This window comes from Oncorhynchus mykiss, chromosome 22, assembly GCF_013265735.2.
Source record: "Oncorhynchus mykiss isolate Arlee chromosome 22, USDA_OmykA_1.1, whole genome shotgun sequence".
Lineage (NCBI taxonomy): Eukaryota > Metazoa > Chordata > Actinopteri > Salmoniformes > Salmonidae > Oncorhynchus > Oncorhynchus mykiss.
Genome location: NC_048586.1, coordinates 37,241,602 through 37,264,974, shown reverse-complemented (window position 1 = coordinate 37,264,974; position 23,373 = coordinate 37,241,602). Strand labels below are relative to the sequence as shown.

At 41.4% G+C, this 23,373-nt stretch overlaps 1 protein-coding gene across 1 annotated transcript in view; it reads right to left on the bottom strand.

The window, feature by feature from the left end:
- LOC110501815 (nebulin-like) overlaps window positions 1–10,173 on the bottom strand; it is a 102,651-nt gene extending 92,478 nt beyond the window's left edge. The window contains 7 exon segments of the mRNA XM_036959230.1: window positions 129–233; window positions 403–612; window positions 756–863; window positions 1,119–1,229; window positions 2,718–2,789; window positions 8,822–8,908; window positions 10,080–10,173. Coding sequence (XP_036815125.1) covers window positions 129–233; window positions 403–612; window positions 756–863; window positions 1,119–1,229; window positions 2,718–2,789; window positions 8,822–8,881 — 666 coding nt within the window. The 5' untranslated portion in view covers window positions 8,882–8,908; window positions 10,080–10,173.
- Between the last annotated feature and the right edge of the window lie 13,200 nt (window positions 10,174–23,373).

The following is a 23,373-nucleotide window of genomic DNA, read 5'->3' as shown; positions in this document are numbered from 1 at the left end:
TCAAACATAACTATCTTAATCTCTGATACAACTGATCTAATAACACTGATATTAACTTGTAATTACTAGTAAAAGTGTAGTTAAGAATATAATACAATACAATATATGTTTGTAGTTGCTGTACTCACATCACTGAGGACCTCCTGTGCCTTGGCCACCCTGCGCAGCTCTGGAGAATCGCTGTAAGGATAGCACATGGTCTTGTCCTCATCCCATTGCTCCGTGTACAGTTTCTGATCACACAGAAAAATAAAATGACAAGTTAGCTTGCCTTTTTAGATCCCTTTTTAGCTACCAAGTTAGCTACCTTTTTTTGAGTAAAATGTAATCTTAATTGAGTAATCTACATATAAAATATTGTTATAATCTCATACGACTGAGTAGGGTTCAGTATGACGATACCTTGCTGTAGTTGGCAGCGTTCTTCACAGCCAGGACAAGTTCCGGGGCATCAGGGGGCAGCAGGTACCTGTCCTTTGTCTCATCCCACTTGGCCCTGTACAGAACCTTGCTGATCAGCTCAGAGACATGCTTGACATGGGCGATCTCTCTAGCCTCTCCATCATACAAACTGGTACACCTGACCTTATTGCCCTCCATGCGGTACTTCACCTGGTAGGGGCAATGAGTCAAGTGTTAGAAAATAAAATAAAGTTGTTGTTTAAACAAAAAAAATTGCGAAATTGACTGAGACTGAGATATATGATATCTATCAGAAAAGTGGACAGAATAGAAGAGAATGGAGGCCTCCATACCTCAGACAGCTGCTCCTGAGCCTTCTTGATCCTCATCATCTCAGGGGTGTCAGCCGTGATGGCATAGGGTTTCCCCTTAGCCTTGTCATAGGCATGACGGTACTTGTTCTGTTAGGGACACATAGGTACATCATAACATCATAATCAAACTCTGATGAGCCAGAACAACAGTGGGGGGGGGGGGGGGGGGGGGGAAGCAATCACCTGGGTTGTGTTCATTATGTTATAAACTGATAAAAACTGACAGAAACAGAGAAGGTACTACTTGGACTTGTCCAATAAGAAACACAAACTTTCCGTTTCAAAACGTTTTGCTACGTCTTGCCCTAATGAACATGACCTGGTTGACCTGGGCTTGCTTACGTAGGAGAACAAGTCCAGCATCTTCTGGCTGTGGGCCAAGTAAGGAGTCATGAACTTGGAGGTGTCCACCTTAACCTTCTTCCTGACCACTCTCCTCGCAGGAACGCCAGGCTGGGAAATAGAAGACAGGATGTTAGTTGCGTGACCGTTGTTCCTTAATGATAGGAAACCAGGCCAGAGGTATACATCCACTTCCAACTTACAATCCACTTACAAAGGCTAGTGACACAATACAGAGAGATCAGAAACAAGATGGAATCATGACTACTGTAACAACGGAAGAATAGTACTAGGTAGGTATAATATAAATACATGGGTAAACAAGTGCTAGAACAGGCCGTGTATATAATAACATTTATAGCATCGAAAAATTATTTAGAATTACATTTTGACTATCATAAGACTCTTACAAAACTTGTCACACTTGTGTGTGAAAGCAACAATGGCTTAGGCTACTTCATGCTACTCTGCAACCAAGTGCACTTACTTACAAGAATTCAATGCAATGGTTAACAAAAAAAGGATAACTTAAGTTACAAATTGTGTTTTTTCACCCTATCATGTGGGCCCAGTTGTTCAAAAGTTATCTATCTGGATTTCGCCTATAGGATAGGATTAACTGCATAGAAATCGAATGAATAGAACGAGAGTCCCCATTGAAGTCAATTATTTGTCCATTCTATTCATTGTATTTCAATTAATTTAATCCTAAATCCAGATAGATAGCTTTTGAAAAACTGGGCCCATTACAGGGAATGATTAGAGAACTACACTGAGTACACCAAATATTAGGAACACCTTCCTAATATTGAGTTGGCTAGGTTAAGGTGTTGTAGGGACAGAGGATAGGACATATTATCAAGGGTACAGGAAAGTACAGGAACTGAGGGAAAGGGACTGAATGAGGGAAAGGAAATGAGAATGAATGAAGGAAAGGAGACTGAAAGAAAGGAAATGAAAAGAGACTGAATGAAACAAAGGAAATGAAAGGAAATGAGACTGAAAGCAAATGAAAGGAAAGGAGACTGAATGAAGGAAAGGAGACTGAATGAAGGAAAGGAGACTGATCCAAGGAAATGAAAGGAGTCTGAACCAAGGAAATGAAAGGAAAGGAGACTGAATGAAGGAAATTATAGGAGACTGAGAAAATAAAAGGGACTGGCCATGAATGAGCCAGTGGACAAAAGCAGTGTTGGGCATAGCAAGACACACAGTTTCACAGTTGACCGACTGCATGCATCACTTAGCAACACCGGGCTATATGAGGGCTATTTCATCTATCACTCAATAGCCTTAGGGCCATCTGAGGACAATTAACATGAAGTCGTGATTTGTGAATTACCCAAACAAATCGCCTTTTTGTTTGGGAACTCACTTTTGGAATGGCAAAAAAAAATATTCCTCGACTTGAGTAAATTGTGAATTATTGTTAAACAAGGGAGTTTGTTTAATAATCCACGGGGCCACAAACACATGGCTTTTTAAACAGTATCCTTTCTTGTAGAGTGCCTTTCCTTCGTTGGTGGAATAACCCTCATGGCATGCAAGTACCCAGCATGATGAACTGCTGGTGCTGTTTATTTCACTGTTGTCTTCTACCTGATGAGTTACCGCTGCTGCCCGAGATGTGGTCTGGTGAGAGGTGGTCGAAGTCACCGTCTCCTCAAAATACTATAAATATAGGAACAATTCGCAGGTTTCAAAATCGCCATTACAAGTAAAAGGAAGACATACTGTATCACAAATGTTTTGCATTGAGGTTTTCTCCTAGTTCTGTTGCAATAATACCCTGATCTCTGACCAGTGGTGGAACAAGTACCCAGTTGTCACACTTCAGTAAAAGTAAAGATACCTTAATAGAAAATGACTCAAGTAAAAGTTAAAGTCACCCAGTAAAATACTACTTGAGTAAAAGTCTAAAAGTATCAAAAGTAAAAGTATAAATTATTTCAAATTCCTCAGACCAGGGATTTTATTTTGATTCGTGAGTGAAGAGGACTATTTTTCTGTCCTGATATGACATTAAAAATGTAACGAGTACTTTGGGTGTCAAGGAAAATGTAGGGAGTAAAAAGTACAATATTTTATTTAGGAATGTAGTGAATTAAAAATAAAAGTAGTCAAAAATATGAATAGTTAAGTAAAGTACAAAAAAATACTTAAGTAGTACTTTCAAATACAGTGCCTTGCGAAAGTATTCCGCCCCCTTGAACTTTGCGACCTTTTGCCACATTTCAGGCTTCAAACATAAAGATATAAAACTGTATTTTTTTTGTGAAGAATCAACAACAAGTGGGACACAATCATGAAGTGGAACGACATTTATTGGATATTTCAAACTTTTTTAACAAATCAAAAACTGAAAGATTGGGCGTGCAAAATTATTCAGCCCCTTTACTTTCAGTGCAGCAAACTCTCTCCAGAAGTTCAGTGAGGATCTCTGAATGATCCAATGTTGACCTAAATGACTAATGATGATAAATACAATCCACCTGTGTGTAATCAAGTCTCCATATAAATGCACCTGCACTGTGATAGTCTCAGAGGTCCGTTAAACGCGCAGAGAGCATCATGAAGAACAAGGAACACACCAGGCAGGTCCGAGATACTGTTGTGAAGAAGTTTAAAGCCGGATTTGGATACAAAAAGATTTCCCAAGCTTTAAACATCCCAAGGAGCACTGTGCAAGCGATAATATTGAAATGGAAGGAGTATCAGACCACTGCAAATCTACCAAGACCTGGCCGTCCCTCTAAACTTTCAGCTCATACAAGGAGAAGACTGATCAGAGATGCAGCCAAGAGGCCCATGATCACTCTGGATGAACTGCAGAGATCTACAGCTGAGATGGGAGACTCTGTCCATAGGACAACAATCAGTCGTATATTGCACAAATCTGGCCTTTATGGAAGAGTGGCAAGAAGAAAGACATTTCTTAAAGATATCCATAAAAAGTGTCGTTTGAAGTTTGCCACAAGCCACCTGGGTGCTCTGGTCAGATGAAACCAAAATTGAACTTTTTGGCAACAATACAAAACGTTATGTTTGGCGTAAAAGCAACACAGCTCATCACCCCGAACACTGTCAAACATGGTGGTGGCAGCATCATGGTTTGGGCCTGCTTTTCTTCAGCAGGGACAGGGAAGATGGTTAAAATTGATGGGAAGATGGATGGAGCCAAATACAGGACCATTCTGGAAGAAAACCTGATGGAGTCTGCAAAAGACCTGAGACTGGGACGGAGATTTGTCTTCCAACAAGACAATGATCCAAAACATAAAGCAAAATCTACAATGGAATGGTTCAAAAATAAACATATCCAGGTGTTAGAATGGCCAAGTCAAAGTCCAGACCTGAATCCAATCGAGAATCTGTGGAAAGAACTGAAAACTGCTGTTCACAAATGCTCTCCATCCAACCTCACTGAGCTGTTTTGCAAGGAGGAATGGGAAAAAATGTCAGTCTCTCGATGTGCAAAACTGATAGAGACATACCCCAAGCGACTTACAGCTGTAATTGCAGCAAAAGGTGGCGCTACAAAGTATTAACTTAAGGGGGCTGAATAATTTTGCACGCCCAATTTTTCAGTTTTTGATTTGTTAAAAAAGTTTGAAATATCCAATAAATGTCGTTCCACTTCATGATTGTGTCCCACTTGTTGTTGATTCTTCACAAAAAAATACAGTTTTGTATCTTTATGTTTGAAGCCTGAAATGTGGCAAAAGGTCGCAAAGTTCAAGGGGGCCGAATACTTTCGCAAGGCACTGTATCTTTTACATAAGTACGTCACACCACTGTCACTGACACAGTCAGTTAGCCTTTTATACGGGAAACAACACTGACACAGTCAGTTAGCCTTTTATACGGGAAACAACACTGACACAGTCAGTTAGCCTTTTCTACGGGAAACAACACTGACACAGTCAGTTAGCCTTTTATACGGGAAACAACACTGACAAACAGTAATAATTATACTGACTTAATACTCATCTGCACTGTTGCCACAATTATCTGGTTATAGAAGCTAAGTCAAATATGCTGCATTAACGTTTAAAGTTCAGCTACAGTCTTTGATAATTACCAGAATTATATAGTAATTACATTCACTATAATGTAATAAAAAGTCCCATGTATCCCAGATCTCACCAGTGACTTTAAAGGTTTCCTTTTGGAGCCTGGAATATGCTGTGATTACTGAACAGTGTAATGAAGCCCCTATTCCAGGGGGAAAGAGGAGCAGGAGCCTATAATAGCAACTGACTGACTGACTCTCTGTCTGCCTGACTGCCTGCCTTCTGCATCTGCCTGACAGAGCCCTCTGACCAGACCTGGGTTCAAATACGATTTGAAATAATTTGTAATAATTTAGCTTGTCTTGACAGAGCTTGTCTGGCACAATGGAAACAATAGAACATTTGCAAAATGACAAACTCTGGCATTTTTCAAAAATGATGTGAAAGATTAGAATGTGAAATATAGTATTTGCAGTGAACCCAGGTCTGACCAACAGAACCCTCTGACCGACCATCCCTGGGAACATAGACACCCTCACAAGACCTCACTGGCTATTTATGTTGGTTATTACATTTACAAGTCCATATGTGAATATCAACAAGACAGATAAAACTATTTTAATATTTAGAGATTATACTAATAAATATCCTACAATCAGTTTCAATCGGAGCAGCATACTGTACTAAACTAAAATCATTCCAAACATATAGCCTGTGTCTAACTTGAACTAGGATTAAATTGTAGCCAGTGATCTGTGAGTTGAGAGTGACAGTACCTTGAACTCTAACAGTCATCTCAAACATCTCAAATGCAACATCTGTTTGTGCTATCTTGCAAGGAGTTGGATCAGGTTAAGATTCTCCTACTGCTACAGAGCTGCTACAGAGCCTAGATCTGCGTTCCTCCTCTAGCTAGGTGCAGGTTGGCTGTCGGTTTCTCAAGACTTGTACCGCCTAAGCACATTCTAAATTGAAGTTAGCCGACCCTGGGCTACTGGTGATACTGCCATGTGATTTAAAACAGGCAGCACAACCCTTCTCACCATCCTCCCGCTCCCTCCCTCCCTGCCTGCCTGTCTGCCATAGATGTCCACAGCTAAATTTGTATCTCCAGTGCTGTGCTGTCCAGAGAGTTTTTAACAGCCACAGCTCAGAGCTTAGAGTCAATGTTTCTCACACTGGGAGAACAATATACTGTGAAATGTTCTCAAAATTGATTAACGTCAAGAGAGAAAAGTAGCATAGCATAAGACTATTAGGCTGAGTACCAGTCTCTTTAGCTAGCATTCCACTTCTTGCCACTCCTTGTCTTTGTCATATGACATGGAGTACAGCGAGAGGATTAGCTAAAGAGACTGGTACCCAGGCTATAAAACCATGTATTAGTATCTTGAGGAAGTGCTTTCGTTAAATGCTGAATATGAAATACTACTATACTAATATATTAATAACCACTTACTAACCATAATGAAATATCAACAAACAATTATACAAAAACAAAAAAATGGGGGGGGTTATATTTCCAAATGCAACAATAAAAGATCAGAAGTTTCTTCCACATCTTCAATAAGAAGAAATGATTCCGATTCCCCTATAAGTTATCAACAACATTAAGTTTAGATGAATACGAGGCTAACTTTTAGACAAATACGAGCCTAACTTAAATCCTATTTCACCAGGAAATAAAATATTACATTATTAGTCTTCTACTTTCAAGCTCTGGCACAGAGTGGACCATCACGAAGAAATAAGAATAAAAAGACTTCCTTAAAAACTTGGATAGACTATGTGGATTATGGTGATACTACACAATGGCCAGAACTGCCAGCTAAACGGCTCAAAATATATTTTATTGCACATTCTTGCAGAAAGGCACAGTATTATCTCACTGATACTATCTGCAGTATCTACCAAAAAACTTTGGTCACTTCCAACAAAATGGCGGCTCCCCAAGCTTGCAGGTCTTCCATCAATCCATCATTCTTATGAATGAAACATCACAACATTACTACACCTTTTACATCAATGGTGTAAGAAATGTTCTAGATTAAGAATCTTCCATTGAGGCATCTGCTGTGCAGTGTAACCTAATGTGAATTTACAGTATCTGCAGGAATGTCAGCAATGTCTTCACACTGGCTGTTGTGTAACAGCCCATAGCTGTCTGGGAGTCTTTAGGATAAGGTGGTTGGTCAGGTAAAGTGTACTTATACTACATGTATCAACTACCAAGTTAAAGGTGCAATATTCAGAAACTGCTCCGCCATTTCCTGGTTTCAAAAATTCTAATAGCTCGCCTAATTTCAGTTTATCTGACAAAACAAGCAGTCATTGCGTAGAGTATCTTTGTAACATCGAAACTGCTGTGAAATATGTTTTCTATAACCACAAATATTTTATGTTCAGCTGTTTGAAGCTGGTGTTCAAAACCGAAAGTAAAGGACACAAAAATGAAGCTTAAGAATGGGAAGCATAGAGATAGCGCACATAGAACAGATCTACTGCTTCTTAGACCTGTTTTCAATGAGAATGACATATCTGGAGCTCACATTTCTATGTGAATTTGGTCTGGTTGCACAAAAAGTTATGTAGCTTTAAAGGAGAAGTTTTCCCATTTTGAACTTTGCACTGCTTAAAACCGTTTTTTATCTATATCTATATTTTAGTTTCAAAATAAAATCATTTCTGGGTAACAATTAAGTGCCTTACTGTGATTGATTTAACTTAAAAAGGTGAAAACATATATATAATTCCTAGCAAAGAGACATTTCTCAAGCAAGAATTGCGCTAGGACTGTCTGGGAGTGGTCTGAGTGGGGAGGGGAAACTGAACATTTATTGGCAGAGAGGTTAAGAACTGACATTATTATTGATGATTTAACTAATTTACCGCCTGTTGATGCCACCAGGCATCAACAGGCGATACACTTTATCCCACCAAAGCAGACAGAAATTTCAGGCAGTATTTTCAAACAGCTTTTACACTAAAGGGGCACTATCTTAATTTAAACAATTTCACAGTAATATTCCAACCTCATTCTGTGAACATATATATATATAAGTGCAATGGTCCTTGCAAGCAAAATGGTGTGATTGCTTTTTATGCTCATAACTGGGCTTTAAAATGTCCAGGAAAAGAGGAAAGTGGCAGGGGTTTTGATTTTAATGGCTGGTCTGATTTACAGTTCTCTGGTCTGTACAGTGTTGGCCAGGGCATGTCTCTAGCTAGCTAGCATATAAGGAGATGGGTGTTCTACTGAAACAGGATCTAACCCTCCTCACAGCTCAGAGATGCCTGGCCTCCTGAATTGCTGACTGGGGTGGTATCAAAAGTAAGTTTACTATTCATAGGGACTGAGTAAAGCTGGCCACTGAATCTGCAGACCCACCAATACAGGGGCCAGAGAAGCCCAGTGGAGCCATATAACTCTGACCTAAGAACATAGAGGGTTTGGAACAGGGTCGAGGTGCCAATTCCATGACAATCAGGTCAAGTCAGGAAGTAACTAAACTGACATTCTGATTCCATTTCCAATTTTCCTTGACTGATTTGGAATAGAATTGACCCCAAGACCAGTTTGGAGGGCCCACAAGGCCTAACCCCGCACCCCTCTGATTCAAAGACGTTGGGTTAAATGCAGAAGACAACTAGGGTATGTTGTGTCGATCTTGTGAGAAAATATTTACTTACCTCTTCCTCGAAAATCTCCTCTTCCTCAAACTCGTCCTCAAATTCTTCATTCTCATCCATGATGATGCAGTTTTAGGGGTTGTCTACCTGAAACACACAACAATCATTTGATTTCTCAATGAAGCGCCTCCCAGTAAACTATGGTACACAATGTGTCTTTACCAGAGGCTGCAGGACAACATTAGCATAATAAGAACCTGCCTTGCCATGGCTTTTTAAGCCAAACCACCAAAGTCAAAGACAGAATATGGACAAAACCCTCTAACAAAGTCTGTCACACAAAGTGTGTAACATGATATTCTGATATTTCTTAATCTCTTGTATCTTCGTCTTCTTTTGTCATCGTTTTGTTTTGGGATTATTTGTGTATTAGCACTTTAACATCTGCTATTCTGTGTAGGCAACAAATAAACGTTGATTTGTTTGCAACATGTACACACAATAATGCCAGAATGCCAACCAATGCAATATGCTGTACCCCAGTTAAGACTCCTGTAGTATGTCCAGTGACCTTAGAGTAAAGGAAGCTGCTGACTTGCCGTCCACTAGAGCCCCAAACTGATATTCCACTTTGCGTTTTGCCTTCAAACCTAGACAAAAAAACAAATACTATTCAAAATTCCCAGTCGGATAAAGATCAGGCAGAGCTAAAAGGTGTGACCACGGGCCAAGTTGCACTGGACTGCTTTTCACAGGCCTATAGGCTTTGTTGAGGGTTCGACACCCAAAACCCCCTCTAGAGAAGTCCTGCGCCTCCTGGCTGAAGGGTTGGCACAGCTGTCCTCATATCGCTCCAGCTATTTGTCATGTAAGCTAACGCCTCTCTGCCTGATTGGCTGGCTTTGTTTAGCTAACGGCGCTCCAATGCCTTCTGAGGCTGCAGGTTAAATATAGGACCGCTGTACTAACTACCCTTTTTTAGCGCTCCACTCCCAAACTCTTCACATAAAAAAATATTTCCATCAACAATGACTTGAAACCAGAAGCAGAAGAGGTTGGGGAAAATGCCACCAACTTGTGGGTGTTCCATTGTTCCATTGACAGCCCTGTTGGTCTCTGGAGGTCCACTACTCTGAGACTCCTTCAACCAGGACACAGACCTGGGCTTATTCCTTGATTAACTAACCCCAAACAATCCACTGGAGCAGCAGAAGACAGATTGTACCAAAAAAAGTCCCAAACAAAGGCAATGCAGAGGGTATTCTGCAGCGGTAGGAAGAAAGGAAAGAAATATGTTCAGTTAATTTTTTTTGCTTACCAGTTTACTTTATAGTCAAATCGTTTCCCAAGCCACCAAAGAGCCTCCCCAACTTCCCTCCACAGAGACGATGGGCGACAGCTCACAGGTGCAGCGGCACCCCGGTTATCATGTGGTCCAAACAGCCAATCAGAGGGCAGCGCTCTCAGGTTTCAAAATCTAAATATACCTAAGTGATCCCTTCAGAAAGGAGCACCTGTTCAGTAAATGTATCAGAGAGAAATAGATACAACTATGCGGAAGAGAAGGGGTTGGGGTAGAGAGGGAAGAGAAATCAAGAGAAAACCCCAACTACCTTCCCACCTAAGGGCTAATGGGAGGTGATCGCCACTGGTTTGGGGGTGATGTCAGTGGGGACACTCTTGCAGGGGTAGTGAGCTCTAGGTTATTTCAGAGTAGGAGTGCTAATCTAGGATCCAATTTGCACTTTAGATGATACTTAATGTGATTATAATATGGACAGGAAGGACCTCATTCTAAATCAGTACTCCTTCTCTGAGATGCTTGATACATAAGCCGCCTGGGGAGACTGGTACTGATAGTTCAGGTAAGGGTACTGCATACTGACTGACTGTATGCAGGAGACTCTCTGACTGAGATCATGTGTTAATTGACCCTGGTCACAGGGATGTTTGGTGTCTGGAACAGGGTCAAAGCCAGAATGGGCCACTGGATTTAATGGGAAGGGAATCAAACCGTTGACCTGCTTTTCCACCACCAACCCTAAATAAATACGCACCATAAATAAAAAACATAGCAACTGAGCCCTCGATGTGATGATATCCTGAAAAAAAAAATGATTACGTGTTACTCATGACATACTTCTAGAGTGAGCTCAGCAGGAGAACTAAAGGTTAGATCAGGCACCAATCAAGCTGATATGACATTACCCTGTTATGTTTTGTGGTGTCAAGCCATCTCCATTTTCCAACAGTTTCCCTCAATCTTTGTATTATTGAATGTCTCTCCTAGTCTCACCCCTGCTTTCCTTCATCTGCACTGACCTGAAAACACAGGATATATGATATGTTGGATGCCCATCAGGTATCTTCTTTTACTTGTCCAGTCAAAGCCACTTTAGACAACATATCTACAGCCTAACTGGGAGGGGCGGGGCCTTGGTCTTCACTGTGAATGCAACAGCTTGTTATTGAGACCCAGAGCTTTGAGATGAGTCAAAGTTTTGAGTTGACCCCGTGGATTGACAGATGCTCACTGACTAAGGCGCTAACTACTTAGCCTAACACACAGCGTGACCAGAGGTGGAATTGAATGCCTTCTATCTACAGCTCTTCTGGGCTCTAGAACAGGCAGCTGCTGTCTGACCCATTCTACTGCATCTGACCTGACTGACTGAAGGATATAAAAAGTATTCAGAGACGTAAATAAAAAATACAGCAGGGGATTATTTCCAGCTACAGTGGAAGTACATGTACAGTGGGGGGGATGTGATGTGAGAGTGATACAGCATTCCCTTGGAGAAAAAAACAACCTCTACTGAAGTTGGTTATGTCGACAGTATATAAATAAGTTCATAGAAAAGGTATAGTACATGTATTGTACCTCATGAGGCCTTGTTTTACGTCAGTTGGCGTCACTCCTATGCAGTGGTGATTTTAGCATTTTGGTGGGGCAAAAATAAAAAAACAAGTGGGATGCATGCCAGCAAATCCACTACACAACACAACAACACTAAACAATATATTAATTGCACTATAACGGTGACAATCAGTTCCCACAAACTGTTAGGGCCTACATAAAGCTGTCCCAACAGCAGGCTCAACATCTTACCACTGCTACACCTGGCTATCAGGAGGAGCCTTGTCTGGCAGAAAAACAGTTCACGCACTCATTTACTGCCTTTAAAAAAACATAGCTCATGTGGCTGATTTGCTTAAACAAATGTGGTTTCTAAAGAAAATTGAGATTTACAAACTATGACATAAGGGGATGACAAGTGGATAAGAGGCAATCTGTAATTTAGATTAAGACATTAATGAGCGAGCTAGGACGGACGTAGTCAATATAACTATTTGTTTAGCACTTTTGAAATGTACAGTGACCGAATTCAGAACATGGGCCGCTCTTACATTGTTCTCCATGTACACCAAGTCAGAACTGTAGGATAAATAAAGAGGGCATATACAGTAAGCAGACAATGAAAGCTCTTACAATATTTGATGATTAGATTTCTCTAAAACAGGTTATAGGCTACGGATGCACCACCAAGTCAGAAAAGTAGGCAAAAATAAATAGATCAAATTATTATGGTGAGGCACATGGACTACTAACATCTTACTACACAACATACACTTAGTATTAATTTCTTAGCTACAGTATACATATCCCCCTAGCATATTACATCATTTATGCAGCAGCATACAATACATTTTTGGACTCACCTTGTTGTGCTGTGCTCACTTGAAAAGGAAGGTGGAGCGGCGGTCCTTCGTGGGAAAATTTTGTCATTAAAGTCTGGCATTCTCTGGATTTATGGTGCTTTCAAAACACCTGGGAACCCGGAAAAAAAACAGGTTGAATCATGATGACGTCATCGATCTTCAGGTCGTAACTCTAGAAAAAGGCTGGATTTACAATTCCGAGATGGATGATCATTCAAAACTTATTTTCCCAGTCAGAGCTCGTTTATTACAGACTTCCCAGTTGTCTTGAACTCACTGAAGTCACGTTTTTGCAGTTCCGAGTTAACAGCTGTTTTGAGCACGACACAAATCAGGCTTTATTGACAGCATGGCCAATGTTGAATATTTATCATTTTAAATTTGGAAAAGAGACCCTTAATCCCAGATTTGTGACCACACAGCCACTCCACTGAATAGCAGGCTAGTGATTGCTTTGTAATGCTTGCTGTTAGCCACTGTCACTGATTCCTTCCAAACCACTCATTGTTGAATTTGTGATTTCCAACTTGTGGTGTAATGTTTATTTCCAATGGCCGATGAGCACTACTGTACATATTATGTTATTTGACGTCATTTTATTTGTGGCCAATAACCTTGAGCCTTCTTGGATGGGCACTTCTAATGTAGCTCTGTGGAAGCATAGATGGCTCCCGAGTGGCACAGCGTTCTAAAGGCACTGCATCTCAATGCAAGAGGCGTCCCTACAGTCCCTGGTTTGAATCCAGGCTGTATCACAATAGGGCGGCACACAATTATCCCAGCGTCGTCCAGGTTTGGCCCGAATAGGCCGTCATTGTAAATAAGAATTTGTTCTTAACTGACTCACCTAGTTAAATAAAGGTTAAAATTAAAACAAGGGGCTATAATTTTCTAGCTCTACACTTAGACTTGGTGGTGACGAAGTGTCTCCTTGAGTGACAGAACAGTGAGCCAATCACGGTATTTTCTGCTGACTTACCCCACTACCACAGAAAGCACTAAGCTAGGCTGAAACACCTGCATTTTGGAGCTGCCTTACTCAAGAAAACAAAAAAGAGACCATGTTTGTATGCGGCTTTATTAACTCAATGATATATATATATATATATATATATATATATTTACATTGTTTACAAACTGATATGTGACATGTATTAATGCCAAAATAACATGCAAAACAGGAAAGCCTCCCTGCCCCAAAAAAATAAAGATAATATTTTATTTATTTTTTGCTAAAAATGTGGGGCTCAAAACAGTTGGGGCCCTGCCCCATGACGGGTCGCCACTGCTCCTACACGACTCTCGATCTGACGTAAAACAAAAAATATATATATTATTAGGATCCACATTGGTTTACTTCATGGGGTTCAAACACGATTTGTTTAAATTACATCACAAACACATTATTACACCACTAATCTACCACTACACATCTACAATACGTGTATAATACCACAATTTTACAACAAAATGCCTCCTGAGGTTTATTCATACATCTACCTTTCTGTTGCCCCTCCTTTGCCCCTCTGGCTCTGCCTGCATCTTTGGCTGGGTTGAGGTATGTGACATCCTCCACAGGAGAAGGGAGCTGCAGTAGCCTGAGTGACAGGCACAGCTGAGTCTTCTTTGCCTCACACTGCGTCTCTCTCTGGTCTGAAAGCAGTAATCTCAGCACTCAGTGGTCTGTAATGCACTGGATCAATGCTGTCTAGCCCTTGTTAGCAACATCGCTGCAGTTTGTCAAGTATGAGAAATAAAAATTAACAATAAAAAGTAACACAATAAGAATAACAATAATGAGGCAATATGCAGGGGGTACTGGTACCGAGTCAGTATGAGGGGGTACAGGCTAGTTGAGGTAGTCTCTACATGTAGGTGATAGCGAAGTGACTATGCATAGGTAACAAACAAACAGCGGTGTCCATTGGCGATTTTATGAATTGTTCAGCAGTCTTATTGCTTGGGGGTAGAAGCTGTTGAGGAGCCTTTTAGTCCTAGACTTGGCGCTCCGTTACCGCTTGCCGTGAGGTAGCAGAGAAAACAGTCTATAACTTGGGTGACTGGAGTCTCTGACAATTTTATGGGCTTTCCTCTGACACTGCCTATTATATAGGTCCTGGATGGTAGGGAGCTTGGCCCCAGTGATGTACTGGGAGCTTGGCCCCAGTGATGTACTGGGCCATTCGCACTACCCTCTGTAGCACCTTCAAAACAAATCAAATGTATTTATATAGCCCTTCGTACATCAGCTGATATCTCAAAGTGCTATACAGAAACCCAGCCTAAAACCCCAAGCAGCAAGCAATGCAGGTGTAGAAGCACGGTGGCTAGGAAAAACTCCCTAGAAAGGCCAAAACCTAGGAAGAAACCTAGAGAGGAACCAGACTATGTGGGGTGGCCAGTCCTCTTCTGGCTGTGCCGGGTGGAGATTAAAACAGAACATGGCCAAGATGTTCAAATGTTCATAAATGACCAGCATGATCAAATAATAATAATCACAGGCAGAACAGTTGAAACAGGAGCAGCAGCACGGCCAGGTGGACTGGGGACAGCAAGGAGTCATCATGTCAGGTAGGCCTGAGGCATGGTCCTAGGGCTCAGGTCCTCCGAGAGAGAGAAAGAAAGAGAGAAAGAGAGAATTAGAGAGAGCATACTTAAATTCACACAGGACACCGGATAGGACAGGAGAAGTACTCCAGATATAACAAACTGACCCCAGACACATAAACTACTGCAGCATAAAGGCTGAGGAGGCTGAGACAGGAGGGGTCAGGAGACACCGTAGCCCCATCCGATGACAACCCCGGACAGGGCCAAACAGGAAGGATATAACCCCACCTACTTTGCCAAAGCACAGCCCCCACACCACTAGAGGGATATCTTCAACCACCAATTTACCATCCTGAGACAAGTCAGAGTATAGCCCACAACCCAAGCTTAATAACTCAACATGTTATACACATTGTCTACAGTTTGTTGTCATTTATCTGCATTGGAGACAGCTACGGCATCCTTTATCAGACAAGGCCCAGAATCAAATCAAATCAAACTTTATTTGTCACATGCGCTGAATACAGCAAGCAGAGACTTTACTTACACACCCTTTACCAACAGTGCAGTTCAAGAAGAAGAAACTATCTACCAAGTAGACTAAAATAAAAATTAACAATAAAAAGTAACACAATAAGAATAACAATAATGAGTCAATATGTAGGGGTTACTGGTACCGAGTCAGTATGAGGGGTTACAGGCTAGTTGAGGTAGTCTGTACATGTAGGTGGGGGCGAAGTGCTGAGCAGTTGCCATACTCTCAATGGTGCAGCTGTAGAACCTTTTGAGGATCTGCGGACCCATGCCAAATATTTTTTGTTGTGCCCTCTTCACGACTGTCTTGGTATGTTTGGACCATGAAAGTTTCTTTGGTGATGTGAACACCAAGGAACTTGAAACTCTTGACCCTCTCCACTACAGCCCCGTCGATGTTAACCTGTTGAGTTTAGGGGGCCGTATTTTGATGTTTGGATGAAAAACGTACCCAAATTAAACTGCCTATTTCTCAGGCCCAGAAGCTAGAATATGCATATAATTGTCAGATTAGGATAGAAAACACTCTAAAGTTTCCAAAACTGTCAAAATATTGTCTGAGTATAACAGAACTGATATTGCAGGCAAAAACCTGAGGAAAATCCAACTAGGAAGTGCCTCTTATTTTGAAAGCTCCCTGTTCCATTGCATGTCTTCCCTCCATTTAAAGGGATATCAACCAGAGTCCTTTTCCTATGGCTTCCACATGGTCTGAACAGTCTTTAGACATAGTTTCAGGCTTTTATTCCGAAAAATTAGCAAGAAAGATCCCATCTCGTCAGTGGATGGCTGGGTGCCAGCAGCGTGGAGCAGACATTTTCTCTCTCACTCCTATTGAAAAAGCTAAGGTCCGGTTGAAATATTATCGATTATATATTGTAAAAACAACCTGAGGATTGATTATAAAAAACTTTGACATGATTCTACGAACTTTACGGATACTATTTGCAATTTTCGTCTTTTTTTCAGTCGTGGATGAACAGGGAATAGAGGAGGGGACTAAGTACACACCCCTGAGGGGCCCCAGCATTCTGGATCGTGCATGCTTCAGTGTTGCTTGCCTTGAAGGGAGCATAAAAGGCATTTAGCGCGTCTGGTAGGCTCCCGTCACTGGGAAGCTCGCATCTGGGTTTCCCTTTGTAGTCCGTAATAGTTTTCAAGCACTTCCACATCCGACGAGCATCAGAGCCGCTGTAGTAGGATTCAATCTTAATCCTGTATTGACGCTTTTCTTGTTTGATGGTTCGTCTGAGGGCATAGCGGGATTTCTTATAAGTGTCTGGATTAGACTCCCGCTCCTTGAAAGCGGCAGCTCTAGCCTTTAGCTCAATGCGGATGTTGCCTGTAATCCATGGCTTCTGGTTGGGATATGTACGTACAGTCACTGTGGGGACTGCATAAGATACATGTTATAGCGCAATTGACATTCAACGCCTTGATCAGACCAGTATCATTGCATCAATGCTGCGTCAAACTTTTCTCATTATGCAATTCCTGCCTGGTCTCATAGACTAAATGTAACATAGTAAACATATATCCAGGACACCCTAAATTACACTGACCAAAAATATAACTGCAACATGCAACAATTTAAAAGAGTTTACTGAGTTACAGTTAACAAGAAATCAGTAAATTTAAATGAATTAATTAGGCCCTATTCTAAGGATGTAAAGACATGACTGGGAATACAGATATACTACATGACCAAAAGTATGTGGACACCTGCTCGTTGAACATCTCATTCCAAAATCATGGACATTATTATGGAGTTGGTCCCCCCTTTACTGCTATAACAGCCTCCACTTTTCTGGGAAGGCTTTCCACTAGATGTTGGAGCATTGCTGCAGGGATGTGTTTGATGGGGTTGGGGTTGGGGTCAGGGCTCTGTACAGGCCTGTCAATTTAGTCATCACTGATCTCGATAAACCATTTCCGTATGGACCTCACTTTGTGCACGGGAGCATTGTCATGCTGAAACAGGAAGGGCCTTCCCCAAACTGTTGCCACAAAGTCGGAAGCACAGAATCGTCTAGCATGCCATTGTGTGCTGTGACGTTAAGATTTCTTATCGGCAGACTCAACAGCTTTGGTTTCTCAAATGACTGCCTCGACTGGTTCACCAACTACTTCTCTGATAGAGTTCAGTGTGTCAAATCAGAGGGCCTGTTGTCCGGACCTCTGGCAGTCTCTATGAGGGTGCCACAGGGTTCAATTCTCGGGCCGACTTTCTTCTCTGTATATATCAATGATGTCGCTCTTGCTGCTGGTGATTCTTTGTTCCACCTCTACGCAGACAACAGCATTCTGTATACCTCTGGCCCTTCTTTGGACACTGTGTTAACTAAGACGAGCTTCAATGCCTCCAACTGCAAGGTAAACTAAATGCATGCTCTTCAACCGATCGCTGCCCGCACCTGCCCGCCCATCCGGTTCAGACTTTGAATATGTGGACAACTACAAATACCTAGGTGTCTGGTTAGACTGTAAACTCTCCTTCCAGACTCACATCAAACATCTCCAATCCAAAATTAAATCTAGAATCGGCTTCCTATTTCGCAACAAAGCATCCTTCACTCATGCTGCCAAACATACCCTTGTAAAACTGACCATCCTACTGATCCTTGACTGATCCATCATCCTTTGGTGATGTCATTTACAAAATAGCCTCCAAAACTCTACTTAACAAATTGTATGTATCACAGTGCCATCCATTTCGTCACCAAAGCCCAATATACCACCCACCACTGTGACCTGTACGCTCTTGTTGGCTGGCCCCTCGCTTCATACTCGACGCCAAACCCACTGGCTCCAGGTCATCTACAAGTCTCTGCTAGGTAAAGCCCCGCTTTATCTCAGCTCACTGGTCACGAGAAAGTTATTATCAATGGAATTGAACAATCAATCAATAGCTTTGACCAGTCCCCGAGGTTTGTAAGACCATGGGTATAATAATAATTAGGCAAAGACTCAGCTTTGTGCAAAAGGTTTATTCAGAGAACGTTCTAAAGTCCATTATACAAAAGACATCAATTTTATAGCTGCGCACATACTTCCACACAAACAGTAGGTATCCTACTCACATACTTCCACACAAACAGTAGGTATCCTACGCACATACTTCCACACAAACAGTAGATATCCTAATCACATACTTCCACACAAACAGTAGGTATCCTATGCACATACATCCACACAAACAGTAGGTATCCTATGCACATACATCCACACAAACAGTAGGTATCCTACCCACATACTTCCACACAAACAGTAGGTATCCTACGCACCTACATCCACACAAACAGTAGGTATCCTACGCACATACATCCACACAAACAGTAGGTGAGTTTTATCCTTCTCCATAGTTCTCACCACTGTATATCACTACCCAGCCAACAGTTCCATTCCCCCGAGATTAGGGAAACCTTGATAAGTACTCCCTATGCTATCATAGGTTCCTCAGAGGCCTAGCCAGGTCGGTCCAAACACAGTTAAACTGTTCTCGTTTTTTTTCTTCGGCACACACATACAGTGCCTTGCGAAAGTATTCGGCCCCCTTGAACTTTGCAACCTTTTGCCACATTTCAGGCTTCAAACATAAAGATATAAAACTGTATTTTTTTGTGAAGAATCAACAACAAGTTGGACACAATCATGAAGTGGAACAACATTTATTGGATATTTCAAACTTTTTTAACAAATCCAAAACTGAAAAATTGGGCGTGCAAAATTATTCAGCCCCTTTACTTTCAGTGCAGCAAACTCTCTCCAGAAGTTCAATGAGGATCTCTGAATGATCCAATGTTGACCTAAATTACTAATGATGATAAATACAATCCACCTGTGTGTAATCAAGTCTCCGTATAAATGCACCTGCACTGTGATAGTCTCAGAGGTCCGTTAAAAGCGCAGAGAGCATCATGAAGAACAAGGAACACACCAGGCAGGTCCGAGATACTGTTGTGAAGAAGTTTAAAGCCGGATTTGGATACAAAAAGATTTCCCAAGCTTTAAACATCCCAAGGAGCACTGTGCAAGCGATAATATTGAAATGGAAGGAGTATCAGACCACTGCAAATCTACCAAGACCTGGCCGTCCCTCTAAACTTTCAGCTCATACAAGGAGAAGACTGATCAGAGATGCAGCCAAGAGGCCCATGATCACTCTGGATGAACTGCAGAGATCTACAGCTGAAGTGGGAGACTCTGTCCATAGGACAACAATCAGTCGTATATTGCACAAATCTGGCCTTTATGGAAGAGTGGCAAGAAGAAAGCCATTTCTTAAAGATATCCATAAAAAGTGTTGTTTAAAGTTTGCCACAAGCCACCTGGGAGACACACCAAACATGTGGAAGAAGGTGCTCTGGTCGGATGAAACCAAAATTTAACTTTTTGGCAACAATGCAAAACGTTATGTTTGGCGTAAAAGCAACACAGCTGAACACACCACCCCCACTGTCAAACATGGTGGTGGCAGCATCATGGTTTGGGCCTGCTTTTCTTCAGCAGGGACAGGGAAGATGGTTAAAGTTGATGGGAAGATGGATGGAGCCAAATACAGGACCATTCTGGAAGAAAACCTGATGGAGTCTGCAAAAGACCTGAGACTGGGACGGAGATTTGTCTTCCAACAAGACAATGATCCAAAACATAAAGCAAAATCTACAATGGAATGGTTCAATAATCAACATATCCAGGTGTTAGAATGGCCAAGTCAAAGTCCAGACCTGAATCCAATCGAGAATCTGTGGAAAGAACTGAAAACTGCTGTTCACAAATGCTCTCCATCCAACCTCACTGAGCTCGAGCTGTTTTGCAAGGAGGAATGGGAAAAAATGTCAGTCTCTCGATGTGCAAAACTGATAGAGACATACCCCAAGCGACTTACAGCTGTAATCGCAGCAAAAGGTGGCGCTACAAAGTATTAACTTAAGGGGGATTAATAATTTTGCACGCCCAATTTTTCAGTTTTTGATTTGTTAAAAAAGTTTGAAATATCCAATAAATGTCGTTCCACTTCATGATTGTGTCCCACTTGTTGTTGATTCTTCACAAAATACAGTTTTATATCTTTATGTTTGAAGCCTGAAATGTGGCAAAAGGTCGCAAAGTTCAAGGGGGCCGAATACTTTCGCAAGGCACTGTACAAGTTCAAATCCTAAACTACGCCTTGCTCAGACAGTCTGTGTTTTTCCACTTTACAGATACATTGTTTAATCTAATTCTGACTAAAACTAAACACATCAGATTATAATTTTATGATTCTCATCAATTTCATACAATTATAAGGTTTCAGAGTGGAATTATTTAATCATTATCTTTCAACATTTAAATTATTTTATCACCATAGCAGCACCCACCCATAGCACGCGCTCCAGCAGGTATATCTCACTGGTCACCCCCAAAGCCAATTCTTCCTTCGGCCGCCTTTCCTTCCAGTTTTCTGCTGCCAATGACTGGAACGAACTACAAAAATCACTAAAGCTGGAGACTCTTACCTCCCTCACTAGCTTTAAGCACCAGCTGTCAGAGGAGCTCACAGATCACTGCACCTGTACATAGCCCATCTGTAAATAGCCCATCCAACTACCTCATCCCCATACTGTTATTTATCTTGCTCCTTTGCACCCCAGTATCTCTACTTGCAAATGTATCTTCTGCACATTCTACCATTCCAGTGTTTAATTGCTATATTGAAATTACTTCGCCACCATTGCCTATTTATTGCCTTACCTCTATCTTACCTCATTTGCACATGCTGTATATAGACTTTTCTACTGTATTATTGATTGTATGTTTGTATATTCCATGTGTAACTCTGTGTTGTTGTATGTGTTGAACTGCTTTGCTTTATCTTGGCCAGGTCGCAGTTGCAAATGAGAACTTGTTCTCAACTAGCCTACCTTGTTAAATAAAAGGTGAAATAAAATAAATAAACATGCTTCGTAAACAACAGGTGTAGGCTAACAGCAAAACGCTTACACCAGGGGAGAAGCCAGAAGATGCAGCTTAGTTATTGAAGGAAATTACATGATGGAGGACATTAGCAGCTGCACATTGATAGCTACAGCCTCAACTCTCAATAATCCCATCACTAACTCCTGGGAAAACAACTGCCCCCATAAACACAGAGGTAAGATGTGGTGAGTGTCATAGGTCATCATGACATAACTGTGCAAATGATCCTGGCATGTTTACCAATACCATACCACTGTGACTGGACAGTCACCCAGTCCAGACACCTGTCTGGGTGTTCTAATGGGTAACTGACATATAGGGGTCAGTAGCCCATAAAGTGACGAGGACTTGAATGCTTTAGGACTGCGGTCTTGTTTTTTCATACTGCATGCTGAGTAATGCACATTTTCCATTAACGGTGGCAAATGTTTTTATTTGACTATCTTCATAATGTATGTAGGGTGAACATGTTTGCATTTTTTTATGTATCCTTTATTTCTACAGGGTATTCTCATTGAGAAAAACATTTTTTGCAGCATGGGACACTTCAGCATCATATGTGAGAATAGCAGGGCCGGGATGTGGTACTCACCTTTCAGATTACATAATTCTCATGTTTATGGTGTTTGACACAGTGACACATTTACAACCAATGACAAGACTATTTGTTGAAGACAGTTCCTCTGTTCCACTCAGAGATAGATTGAGGACTCAAAAAAAAACATATCTGTGCTATTATAGGGTCTGTGACAGCATGGGCAGCGCCATTGAGGCCATCTCCATTTGAAGTAGTCAATTTTCTTCTTCAAGATTGGCTTATACAGGTTGGACATGACCCCAACAGGGTCACCAGGAGAGAGCAGCCAATGAAGTTGGAAGTCCCACCCAGTTGACTACATTAAAATGGTTGAAGCACTCAATGGCAGTGCCCATGCTAATACTGCCTTTTGGCCACTAGAGGCCTCCCTCCTTCTCTATGGTTTCACTCTGGACAAGTGACCAATAGAATGGTGTTTCACAACTGAGTAATCAGAGACAATACACTCCTACTTTAATACTTGTATGTTATTCTCTTACAATTGGACATTATTTGCTTACGATCGGTCATTTTATTCTCTTTTGATGACCAACATATATGACAATACTAAAATAAATTAATCTCACTATGTCAACTAAAAGTCATCTCATTGTAAAACTGAAAGTGAGAAAATAATGGTCTCCTACTGTAGAAACATACTACAGTATGCAAATGTCAACTCTCGTGTTGAAGTGCTGTTCCGGAATGTACTGTCCATAGAAATATTGAAATCTGAACCATTATGAAAATACATTATAGCTCACCTCTCCTCATGTCTGTCTGCTCACCCTTTCTATGGGAAGATCTCAATTGCATACTCCTAATTTCCTACTCAAAACCGATTGGAGAAAGTCAGAGGAGTGATCTCTGGCTCTCTCAACCAACTTGGTTTGAGGAGATGAGGAGAGAGGACAACAATTGAGATATTCCCCATGTGAAGCTAAGCAAGAGATATTCCCCATGTGAAGCTAAGCAAGAGATATTCCCCATGTGAAGCTAAGCAAGAGATCTTCCCCATGTGAAGCTAAGCAAGAGATCTTCCCCATGTGAAGCTAAGCAAGAGATCTTCCCCATGTGAAGCTAAGCAAGAGATCTTCCCCATGTGAAGCTAAGCAAGCGATCATCCCCATGTGAAGCTAAGCAAGAGATCTTCCCCATGTGAAGCTAAGCAAGAGATCTTCCCCATGTGAAGCTAAGCAAGAGATCTTCCCCATGTGAAGCTAAGCAAGAGATCTTCCCCATGTGAAGCTAAGCAAGAGATTTCCAAAGTGTG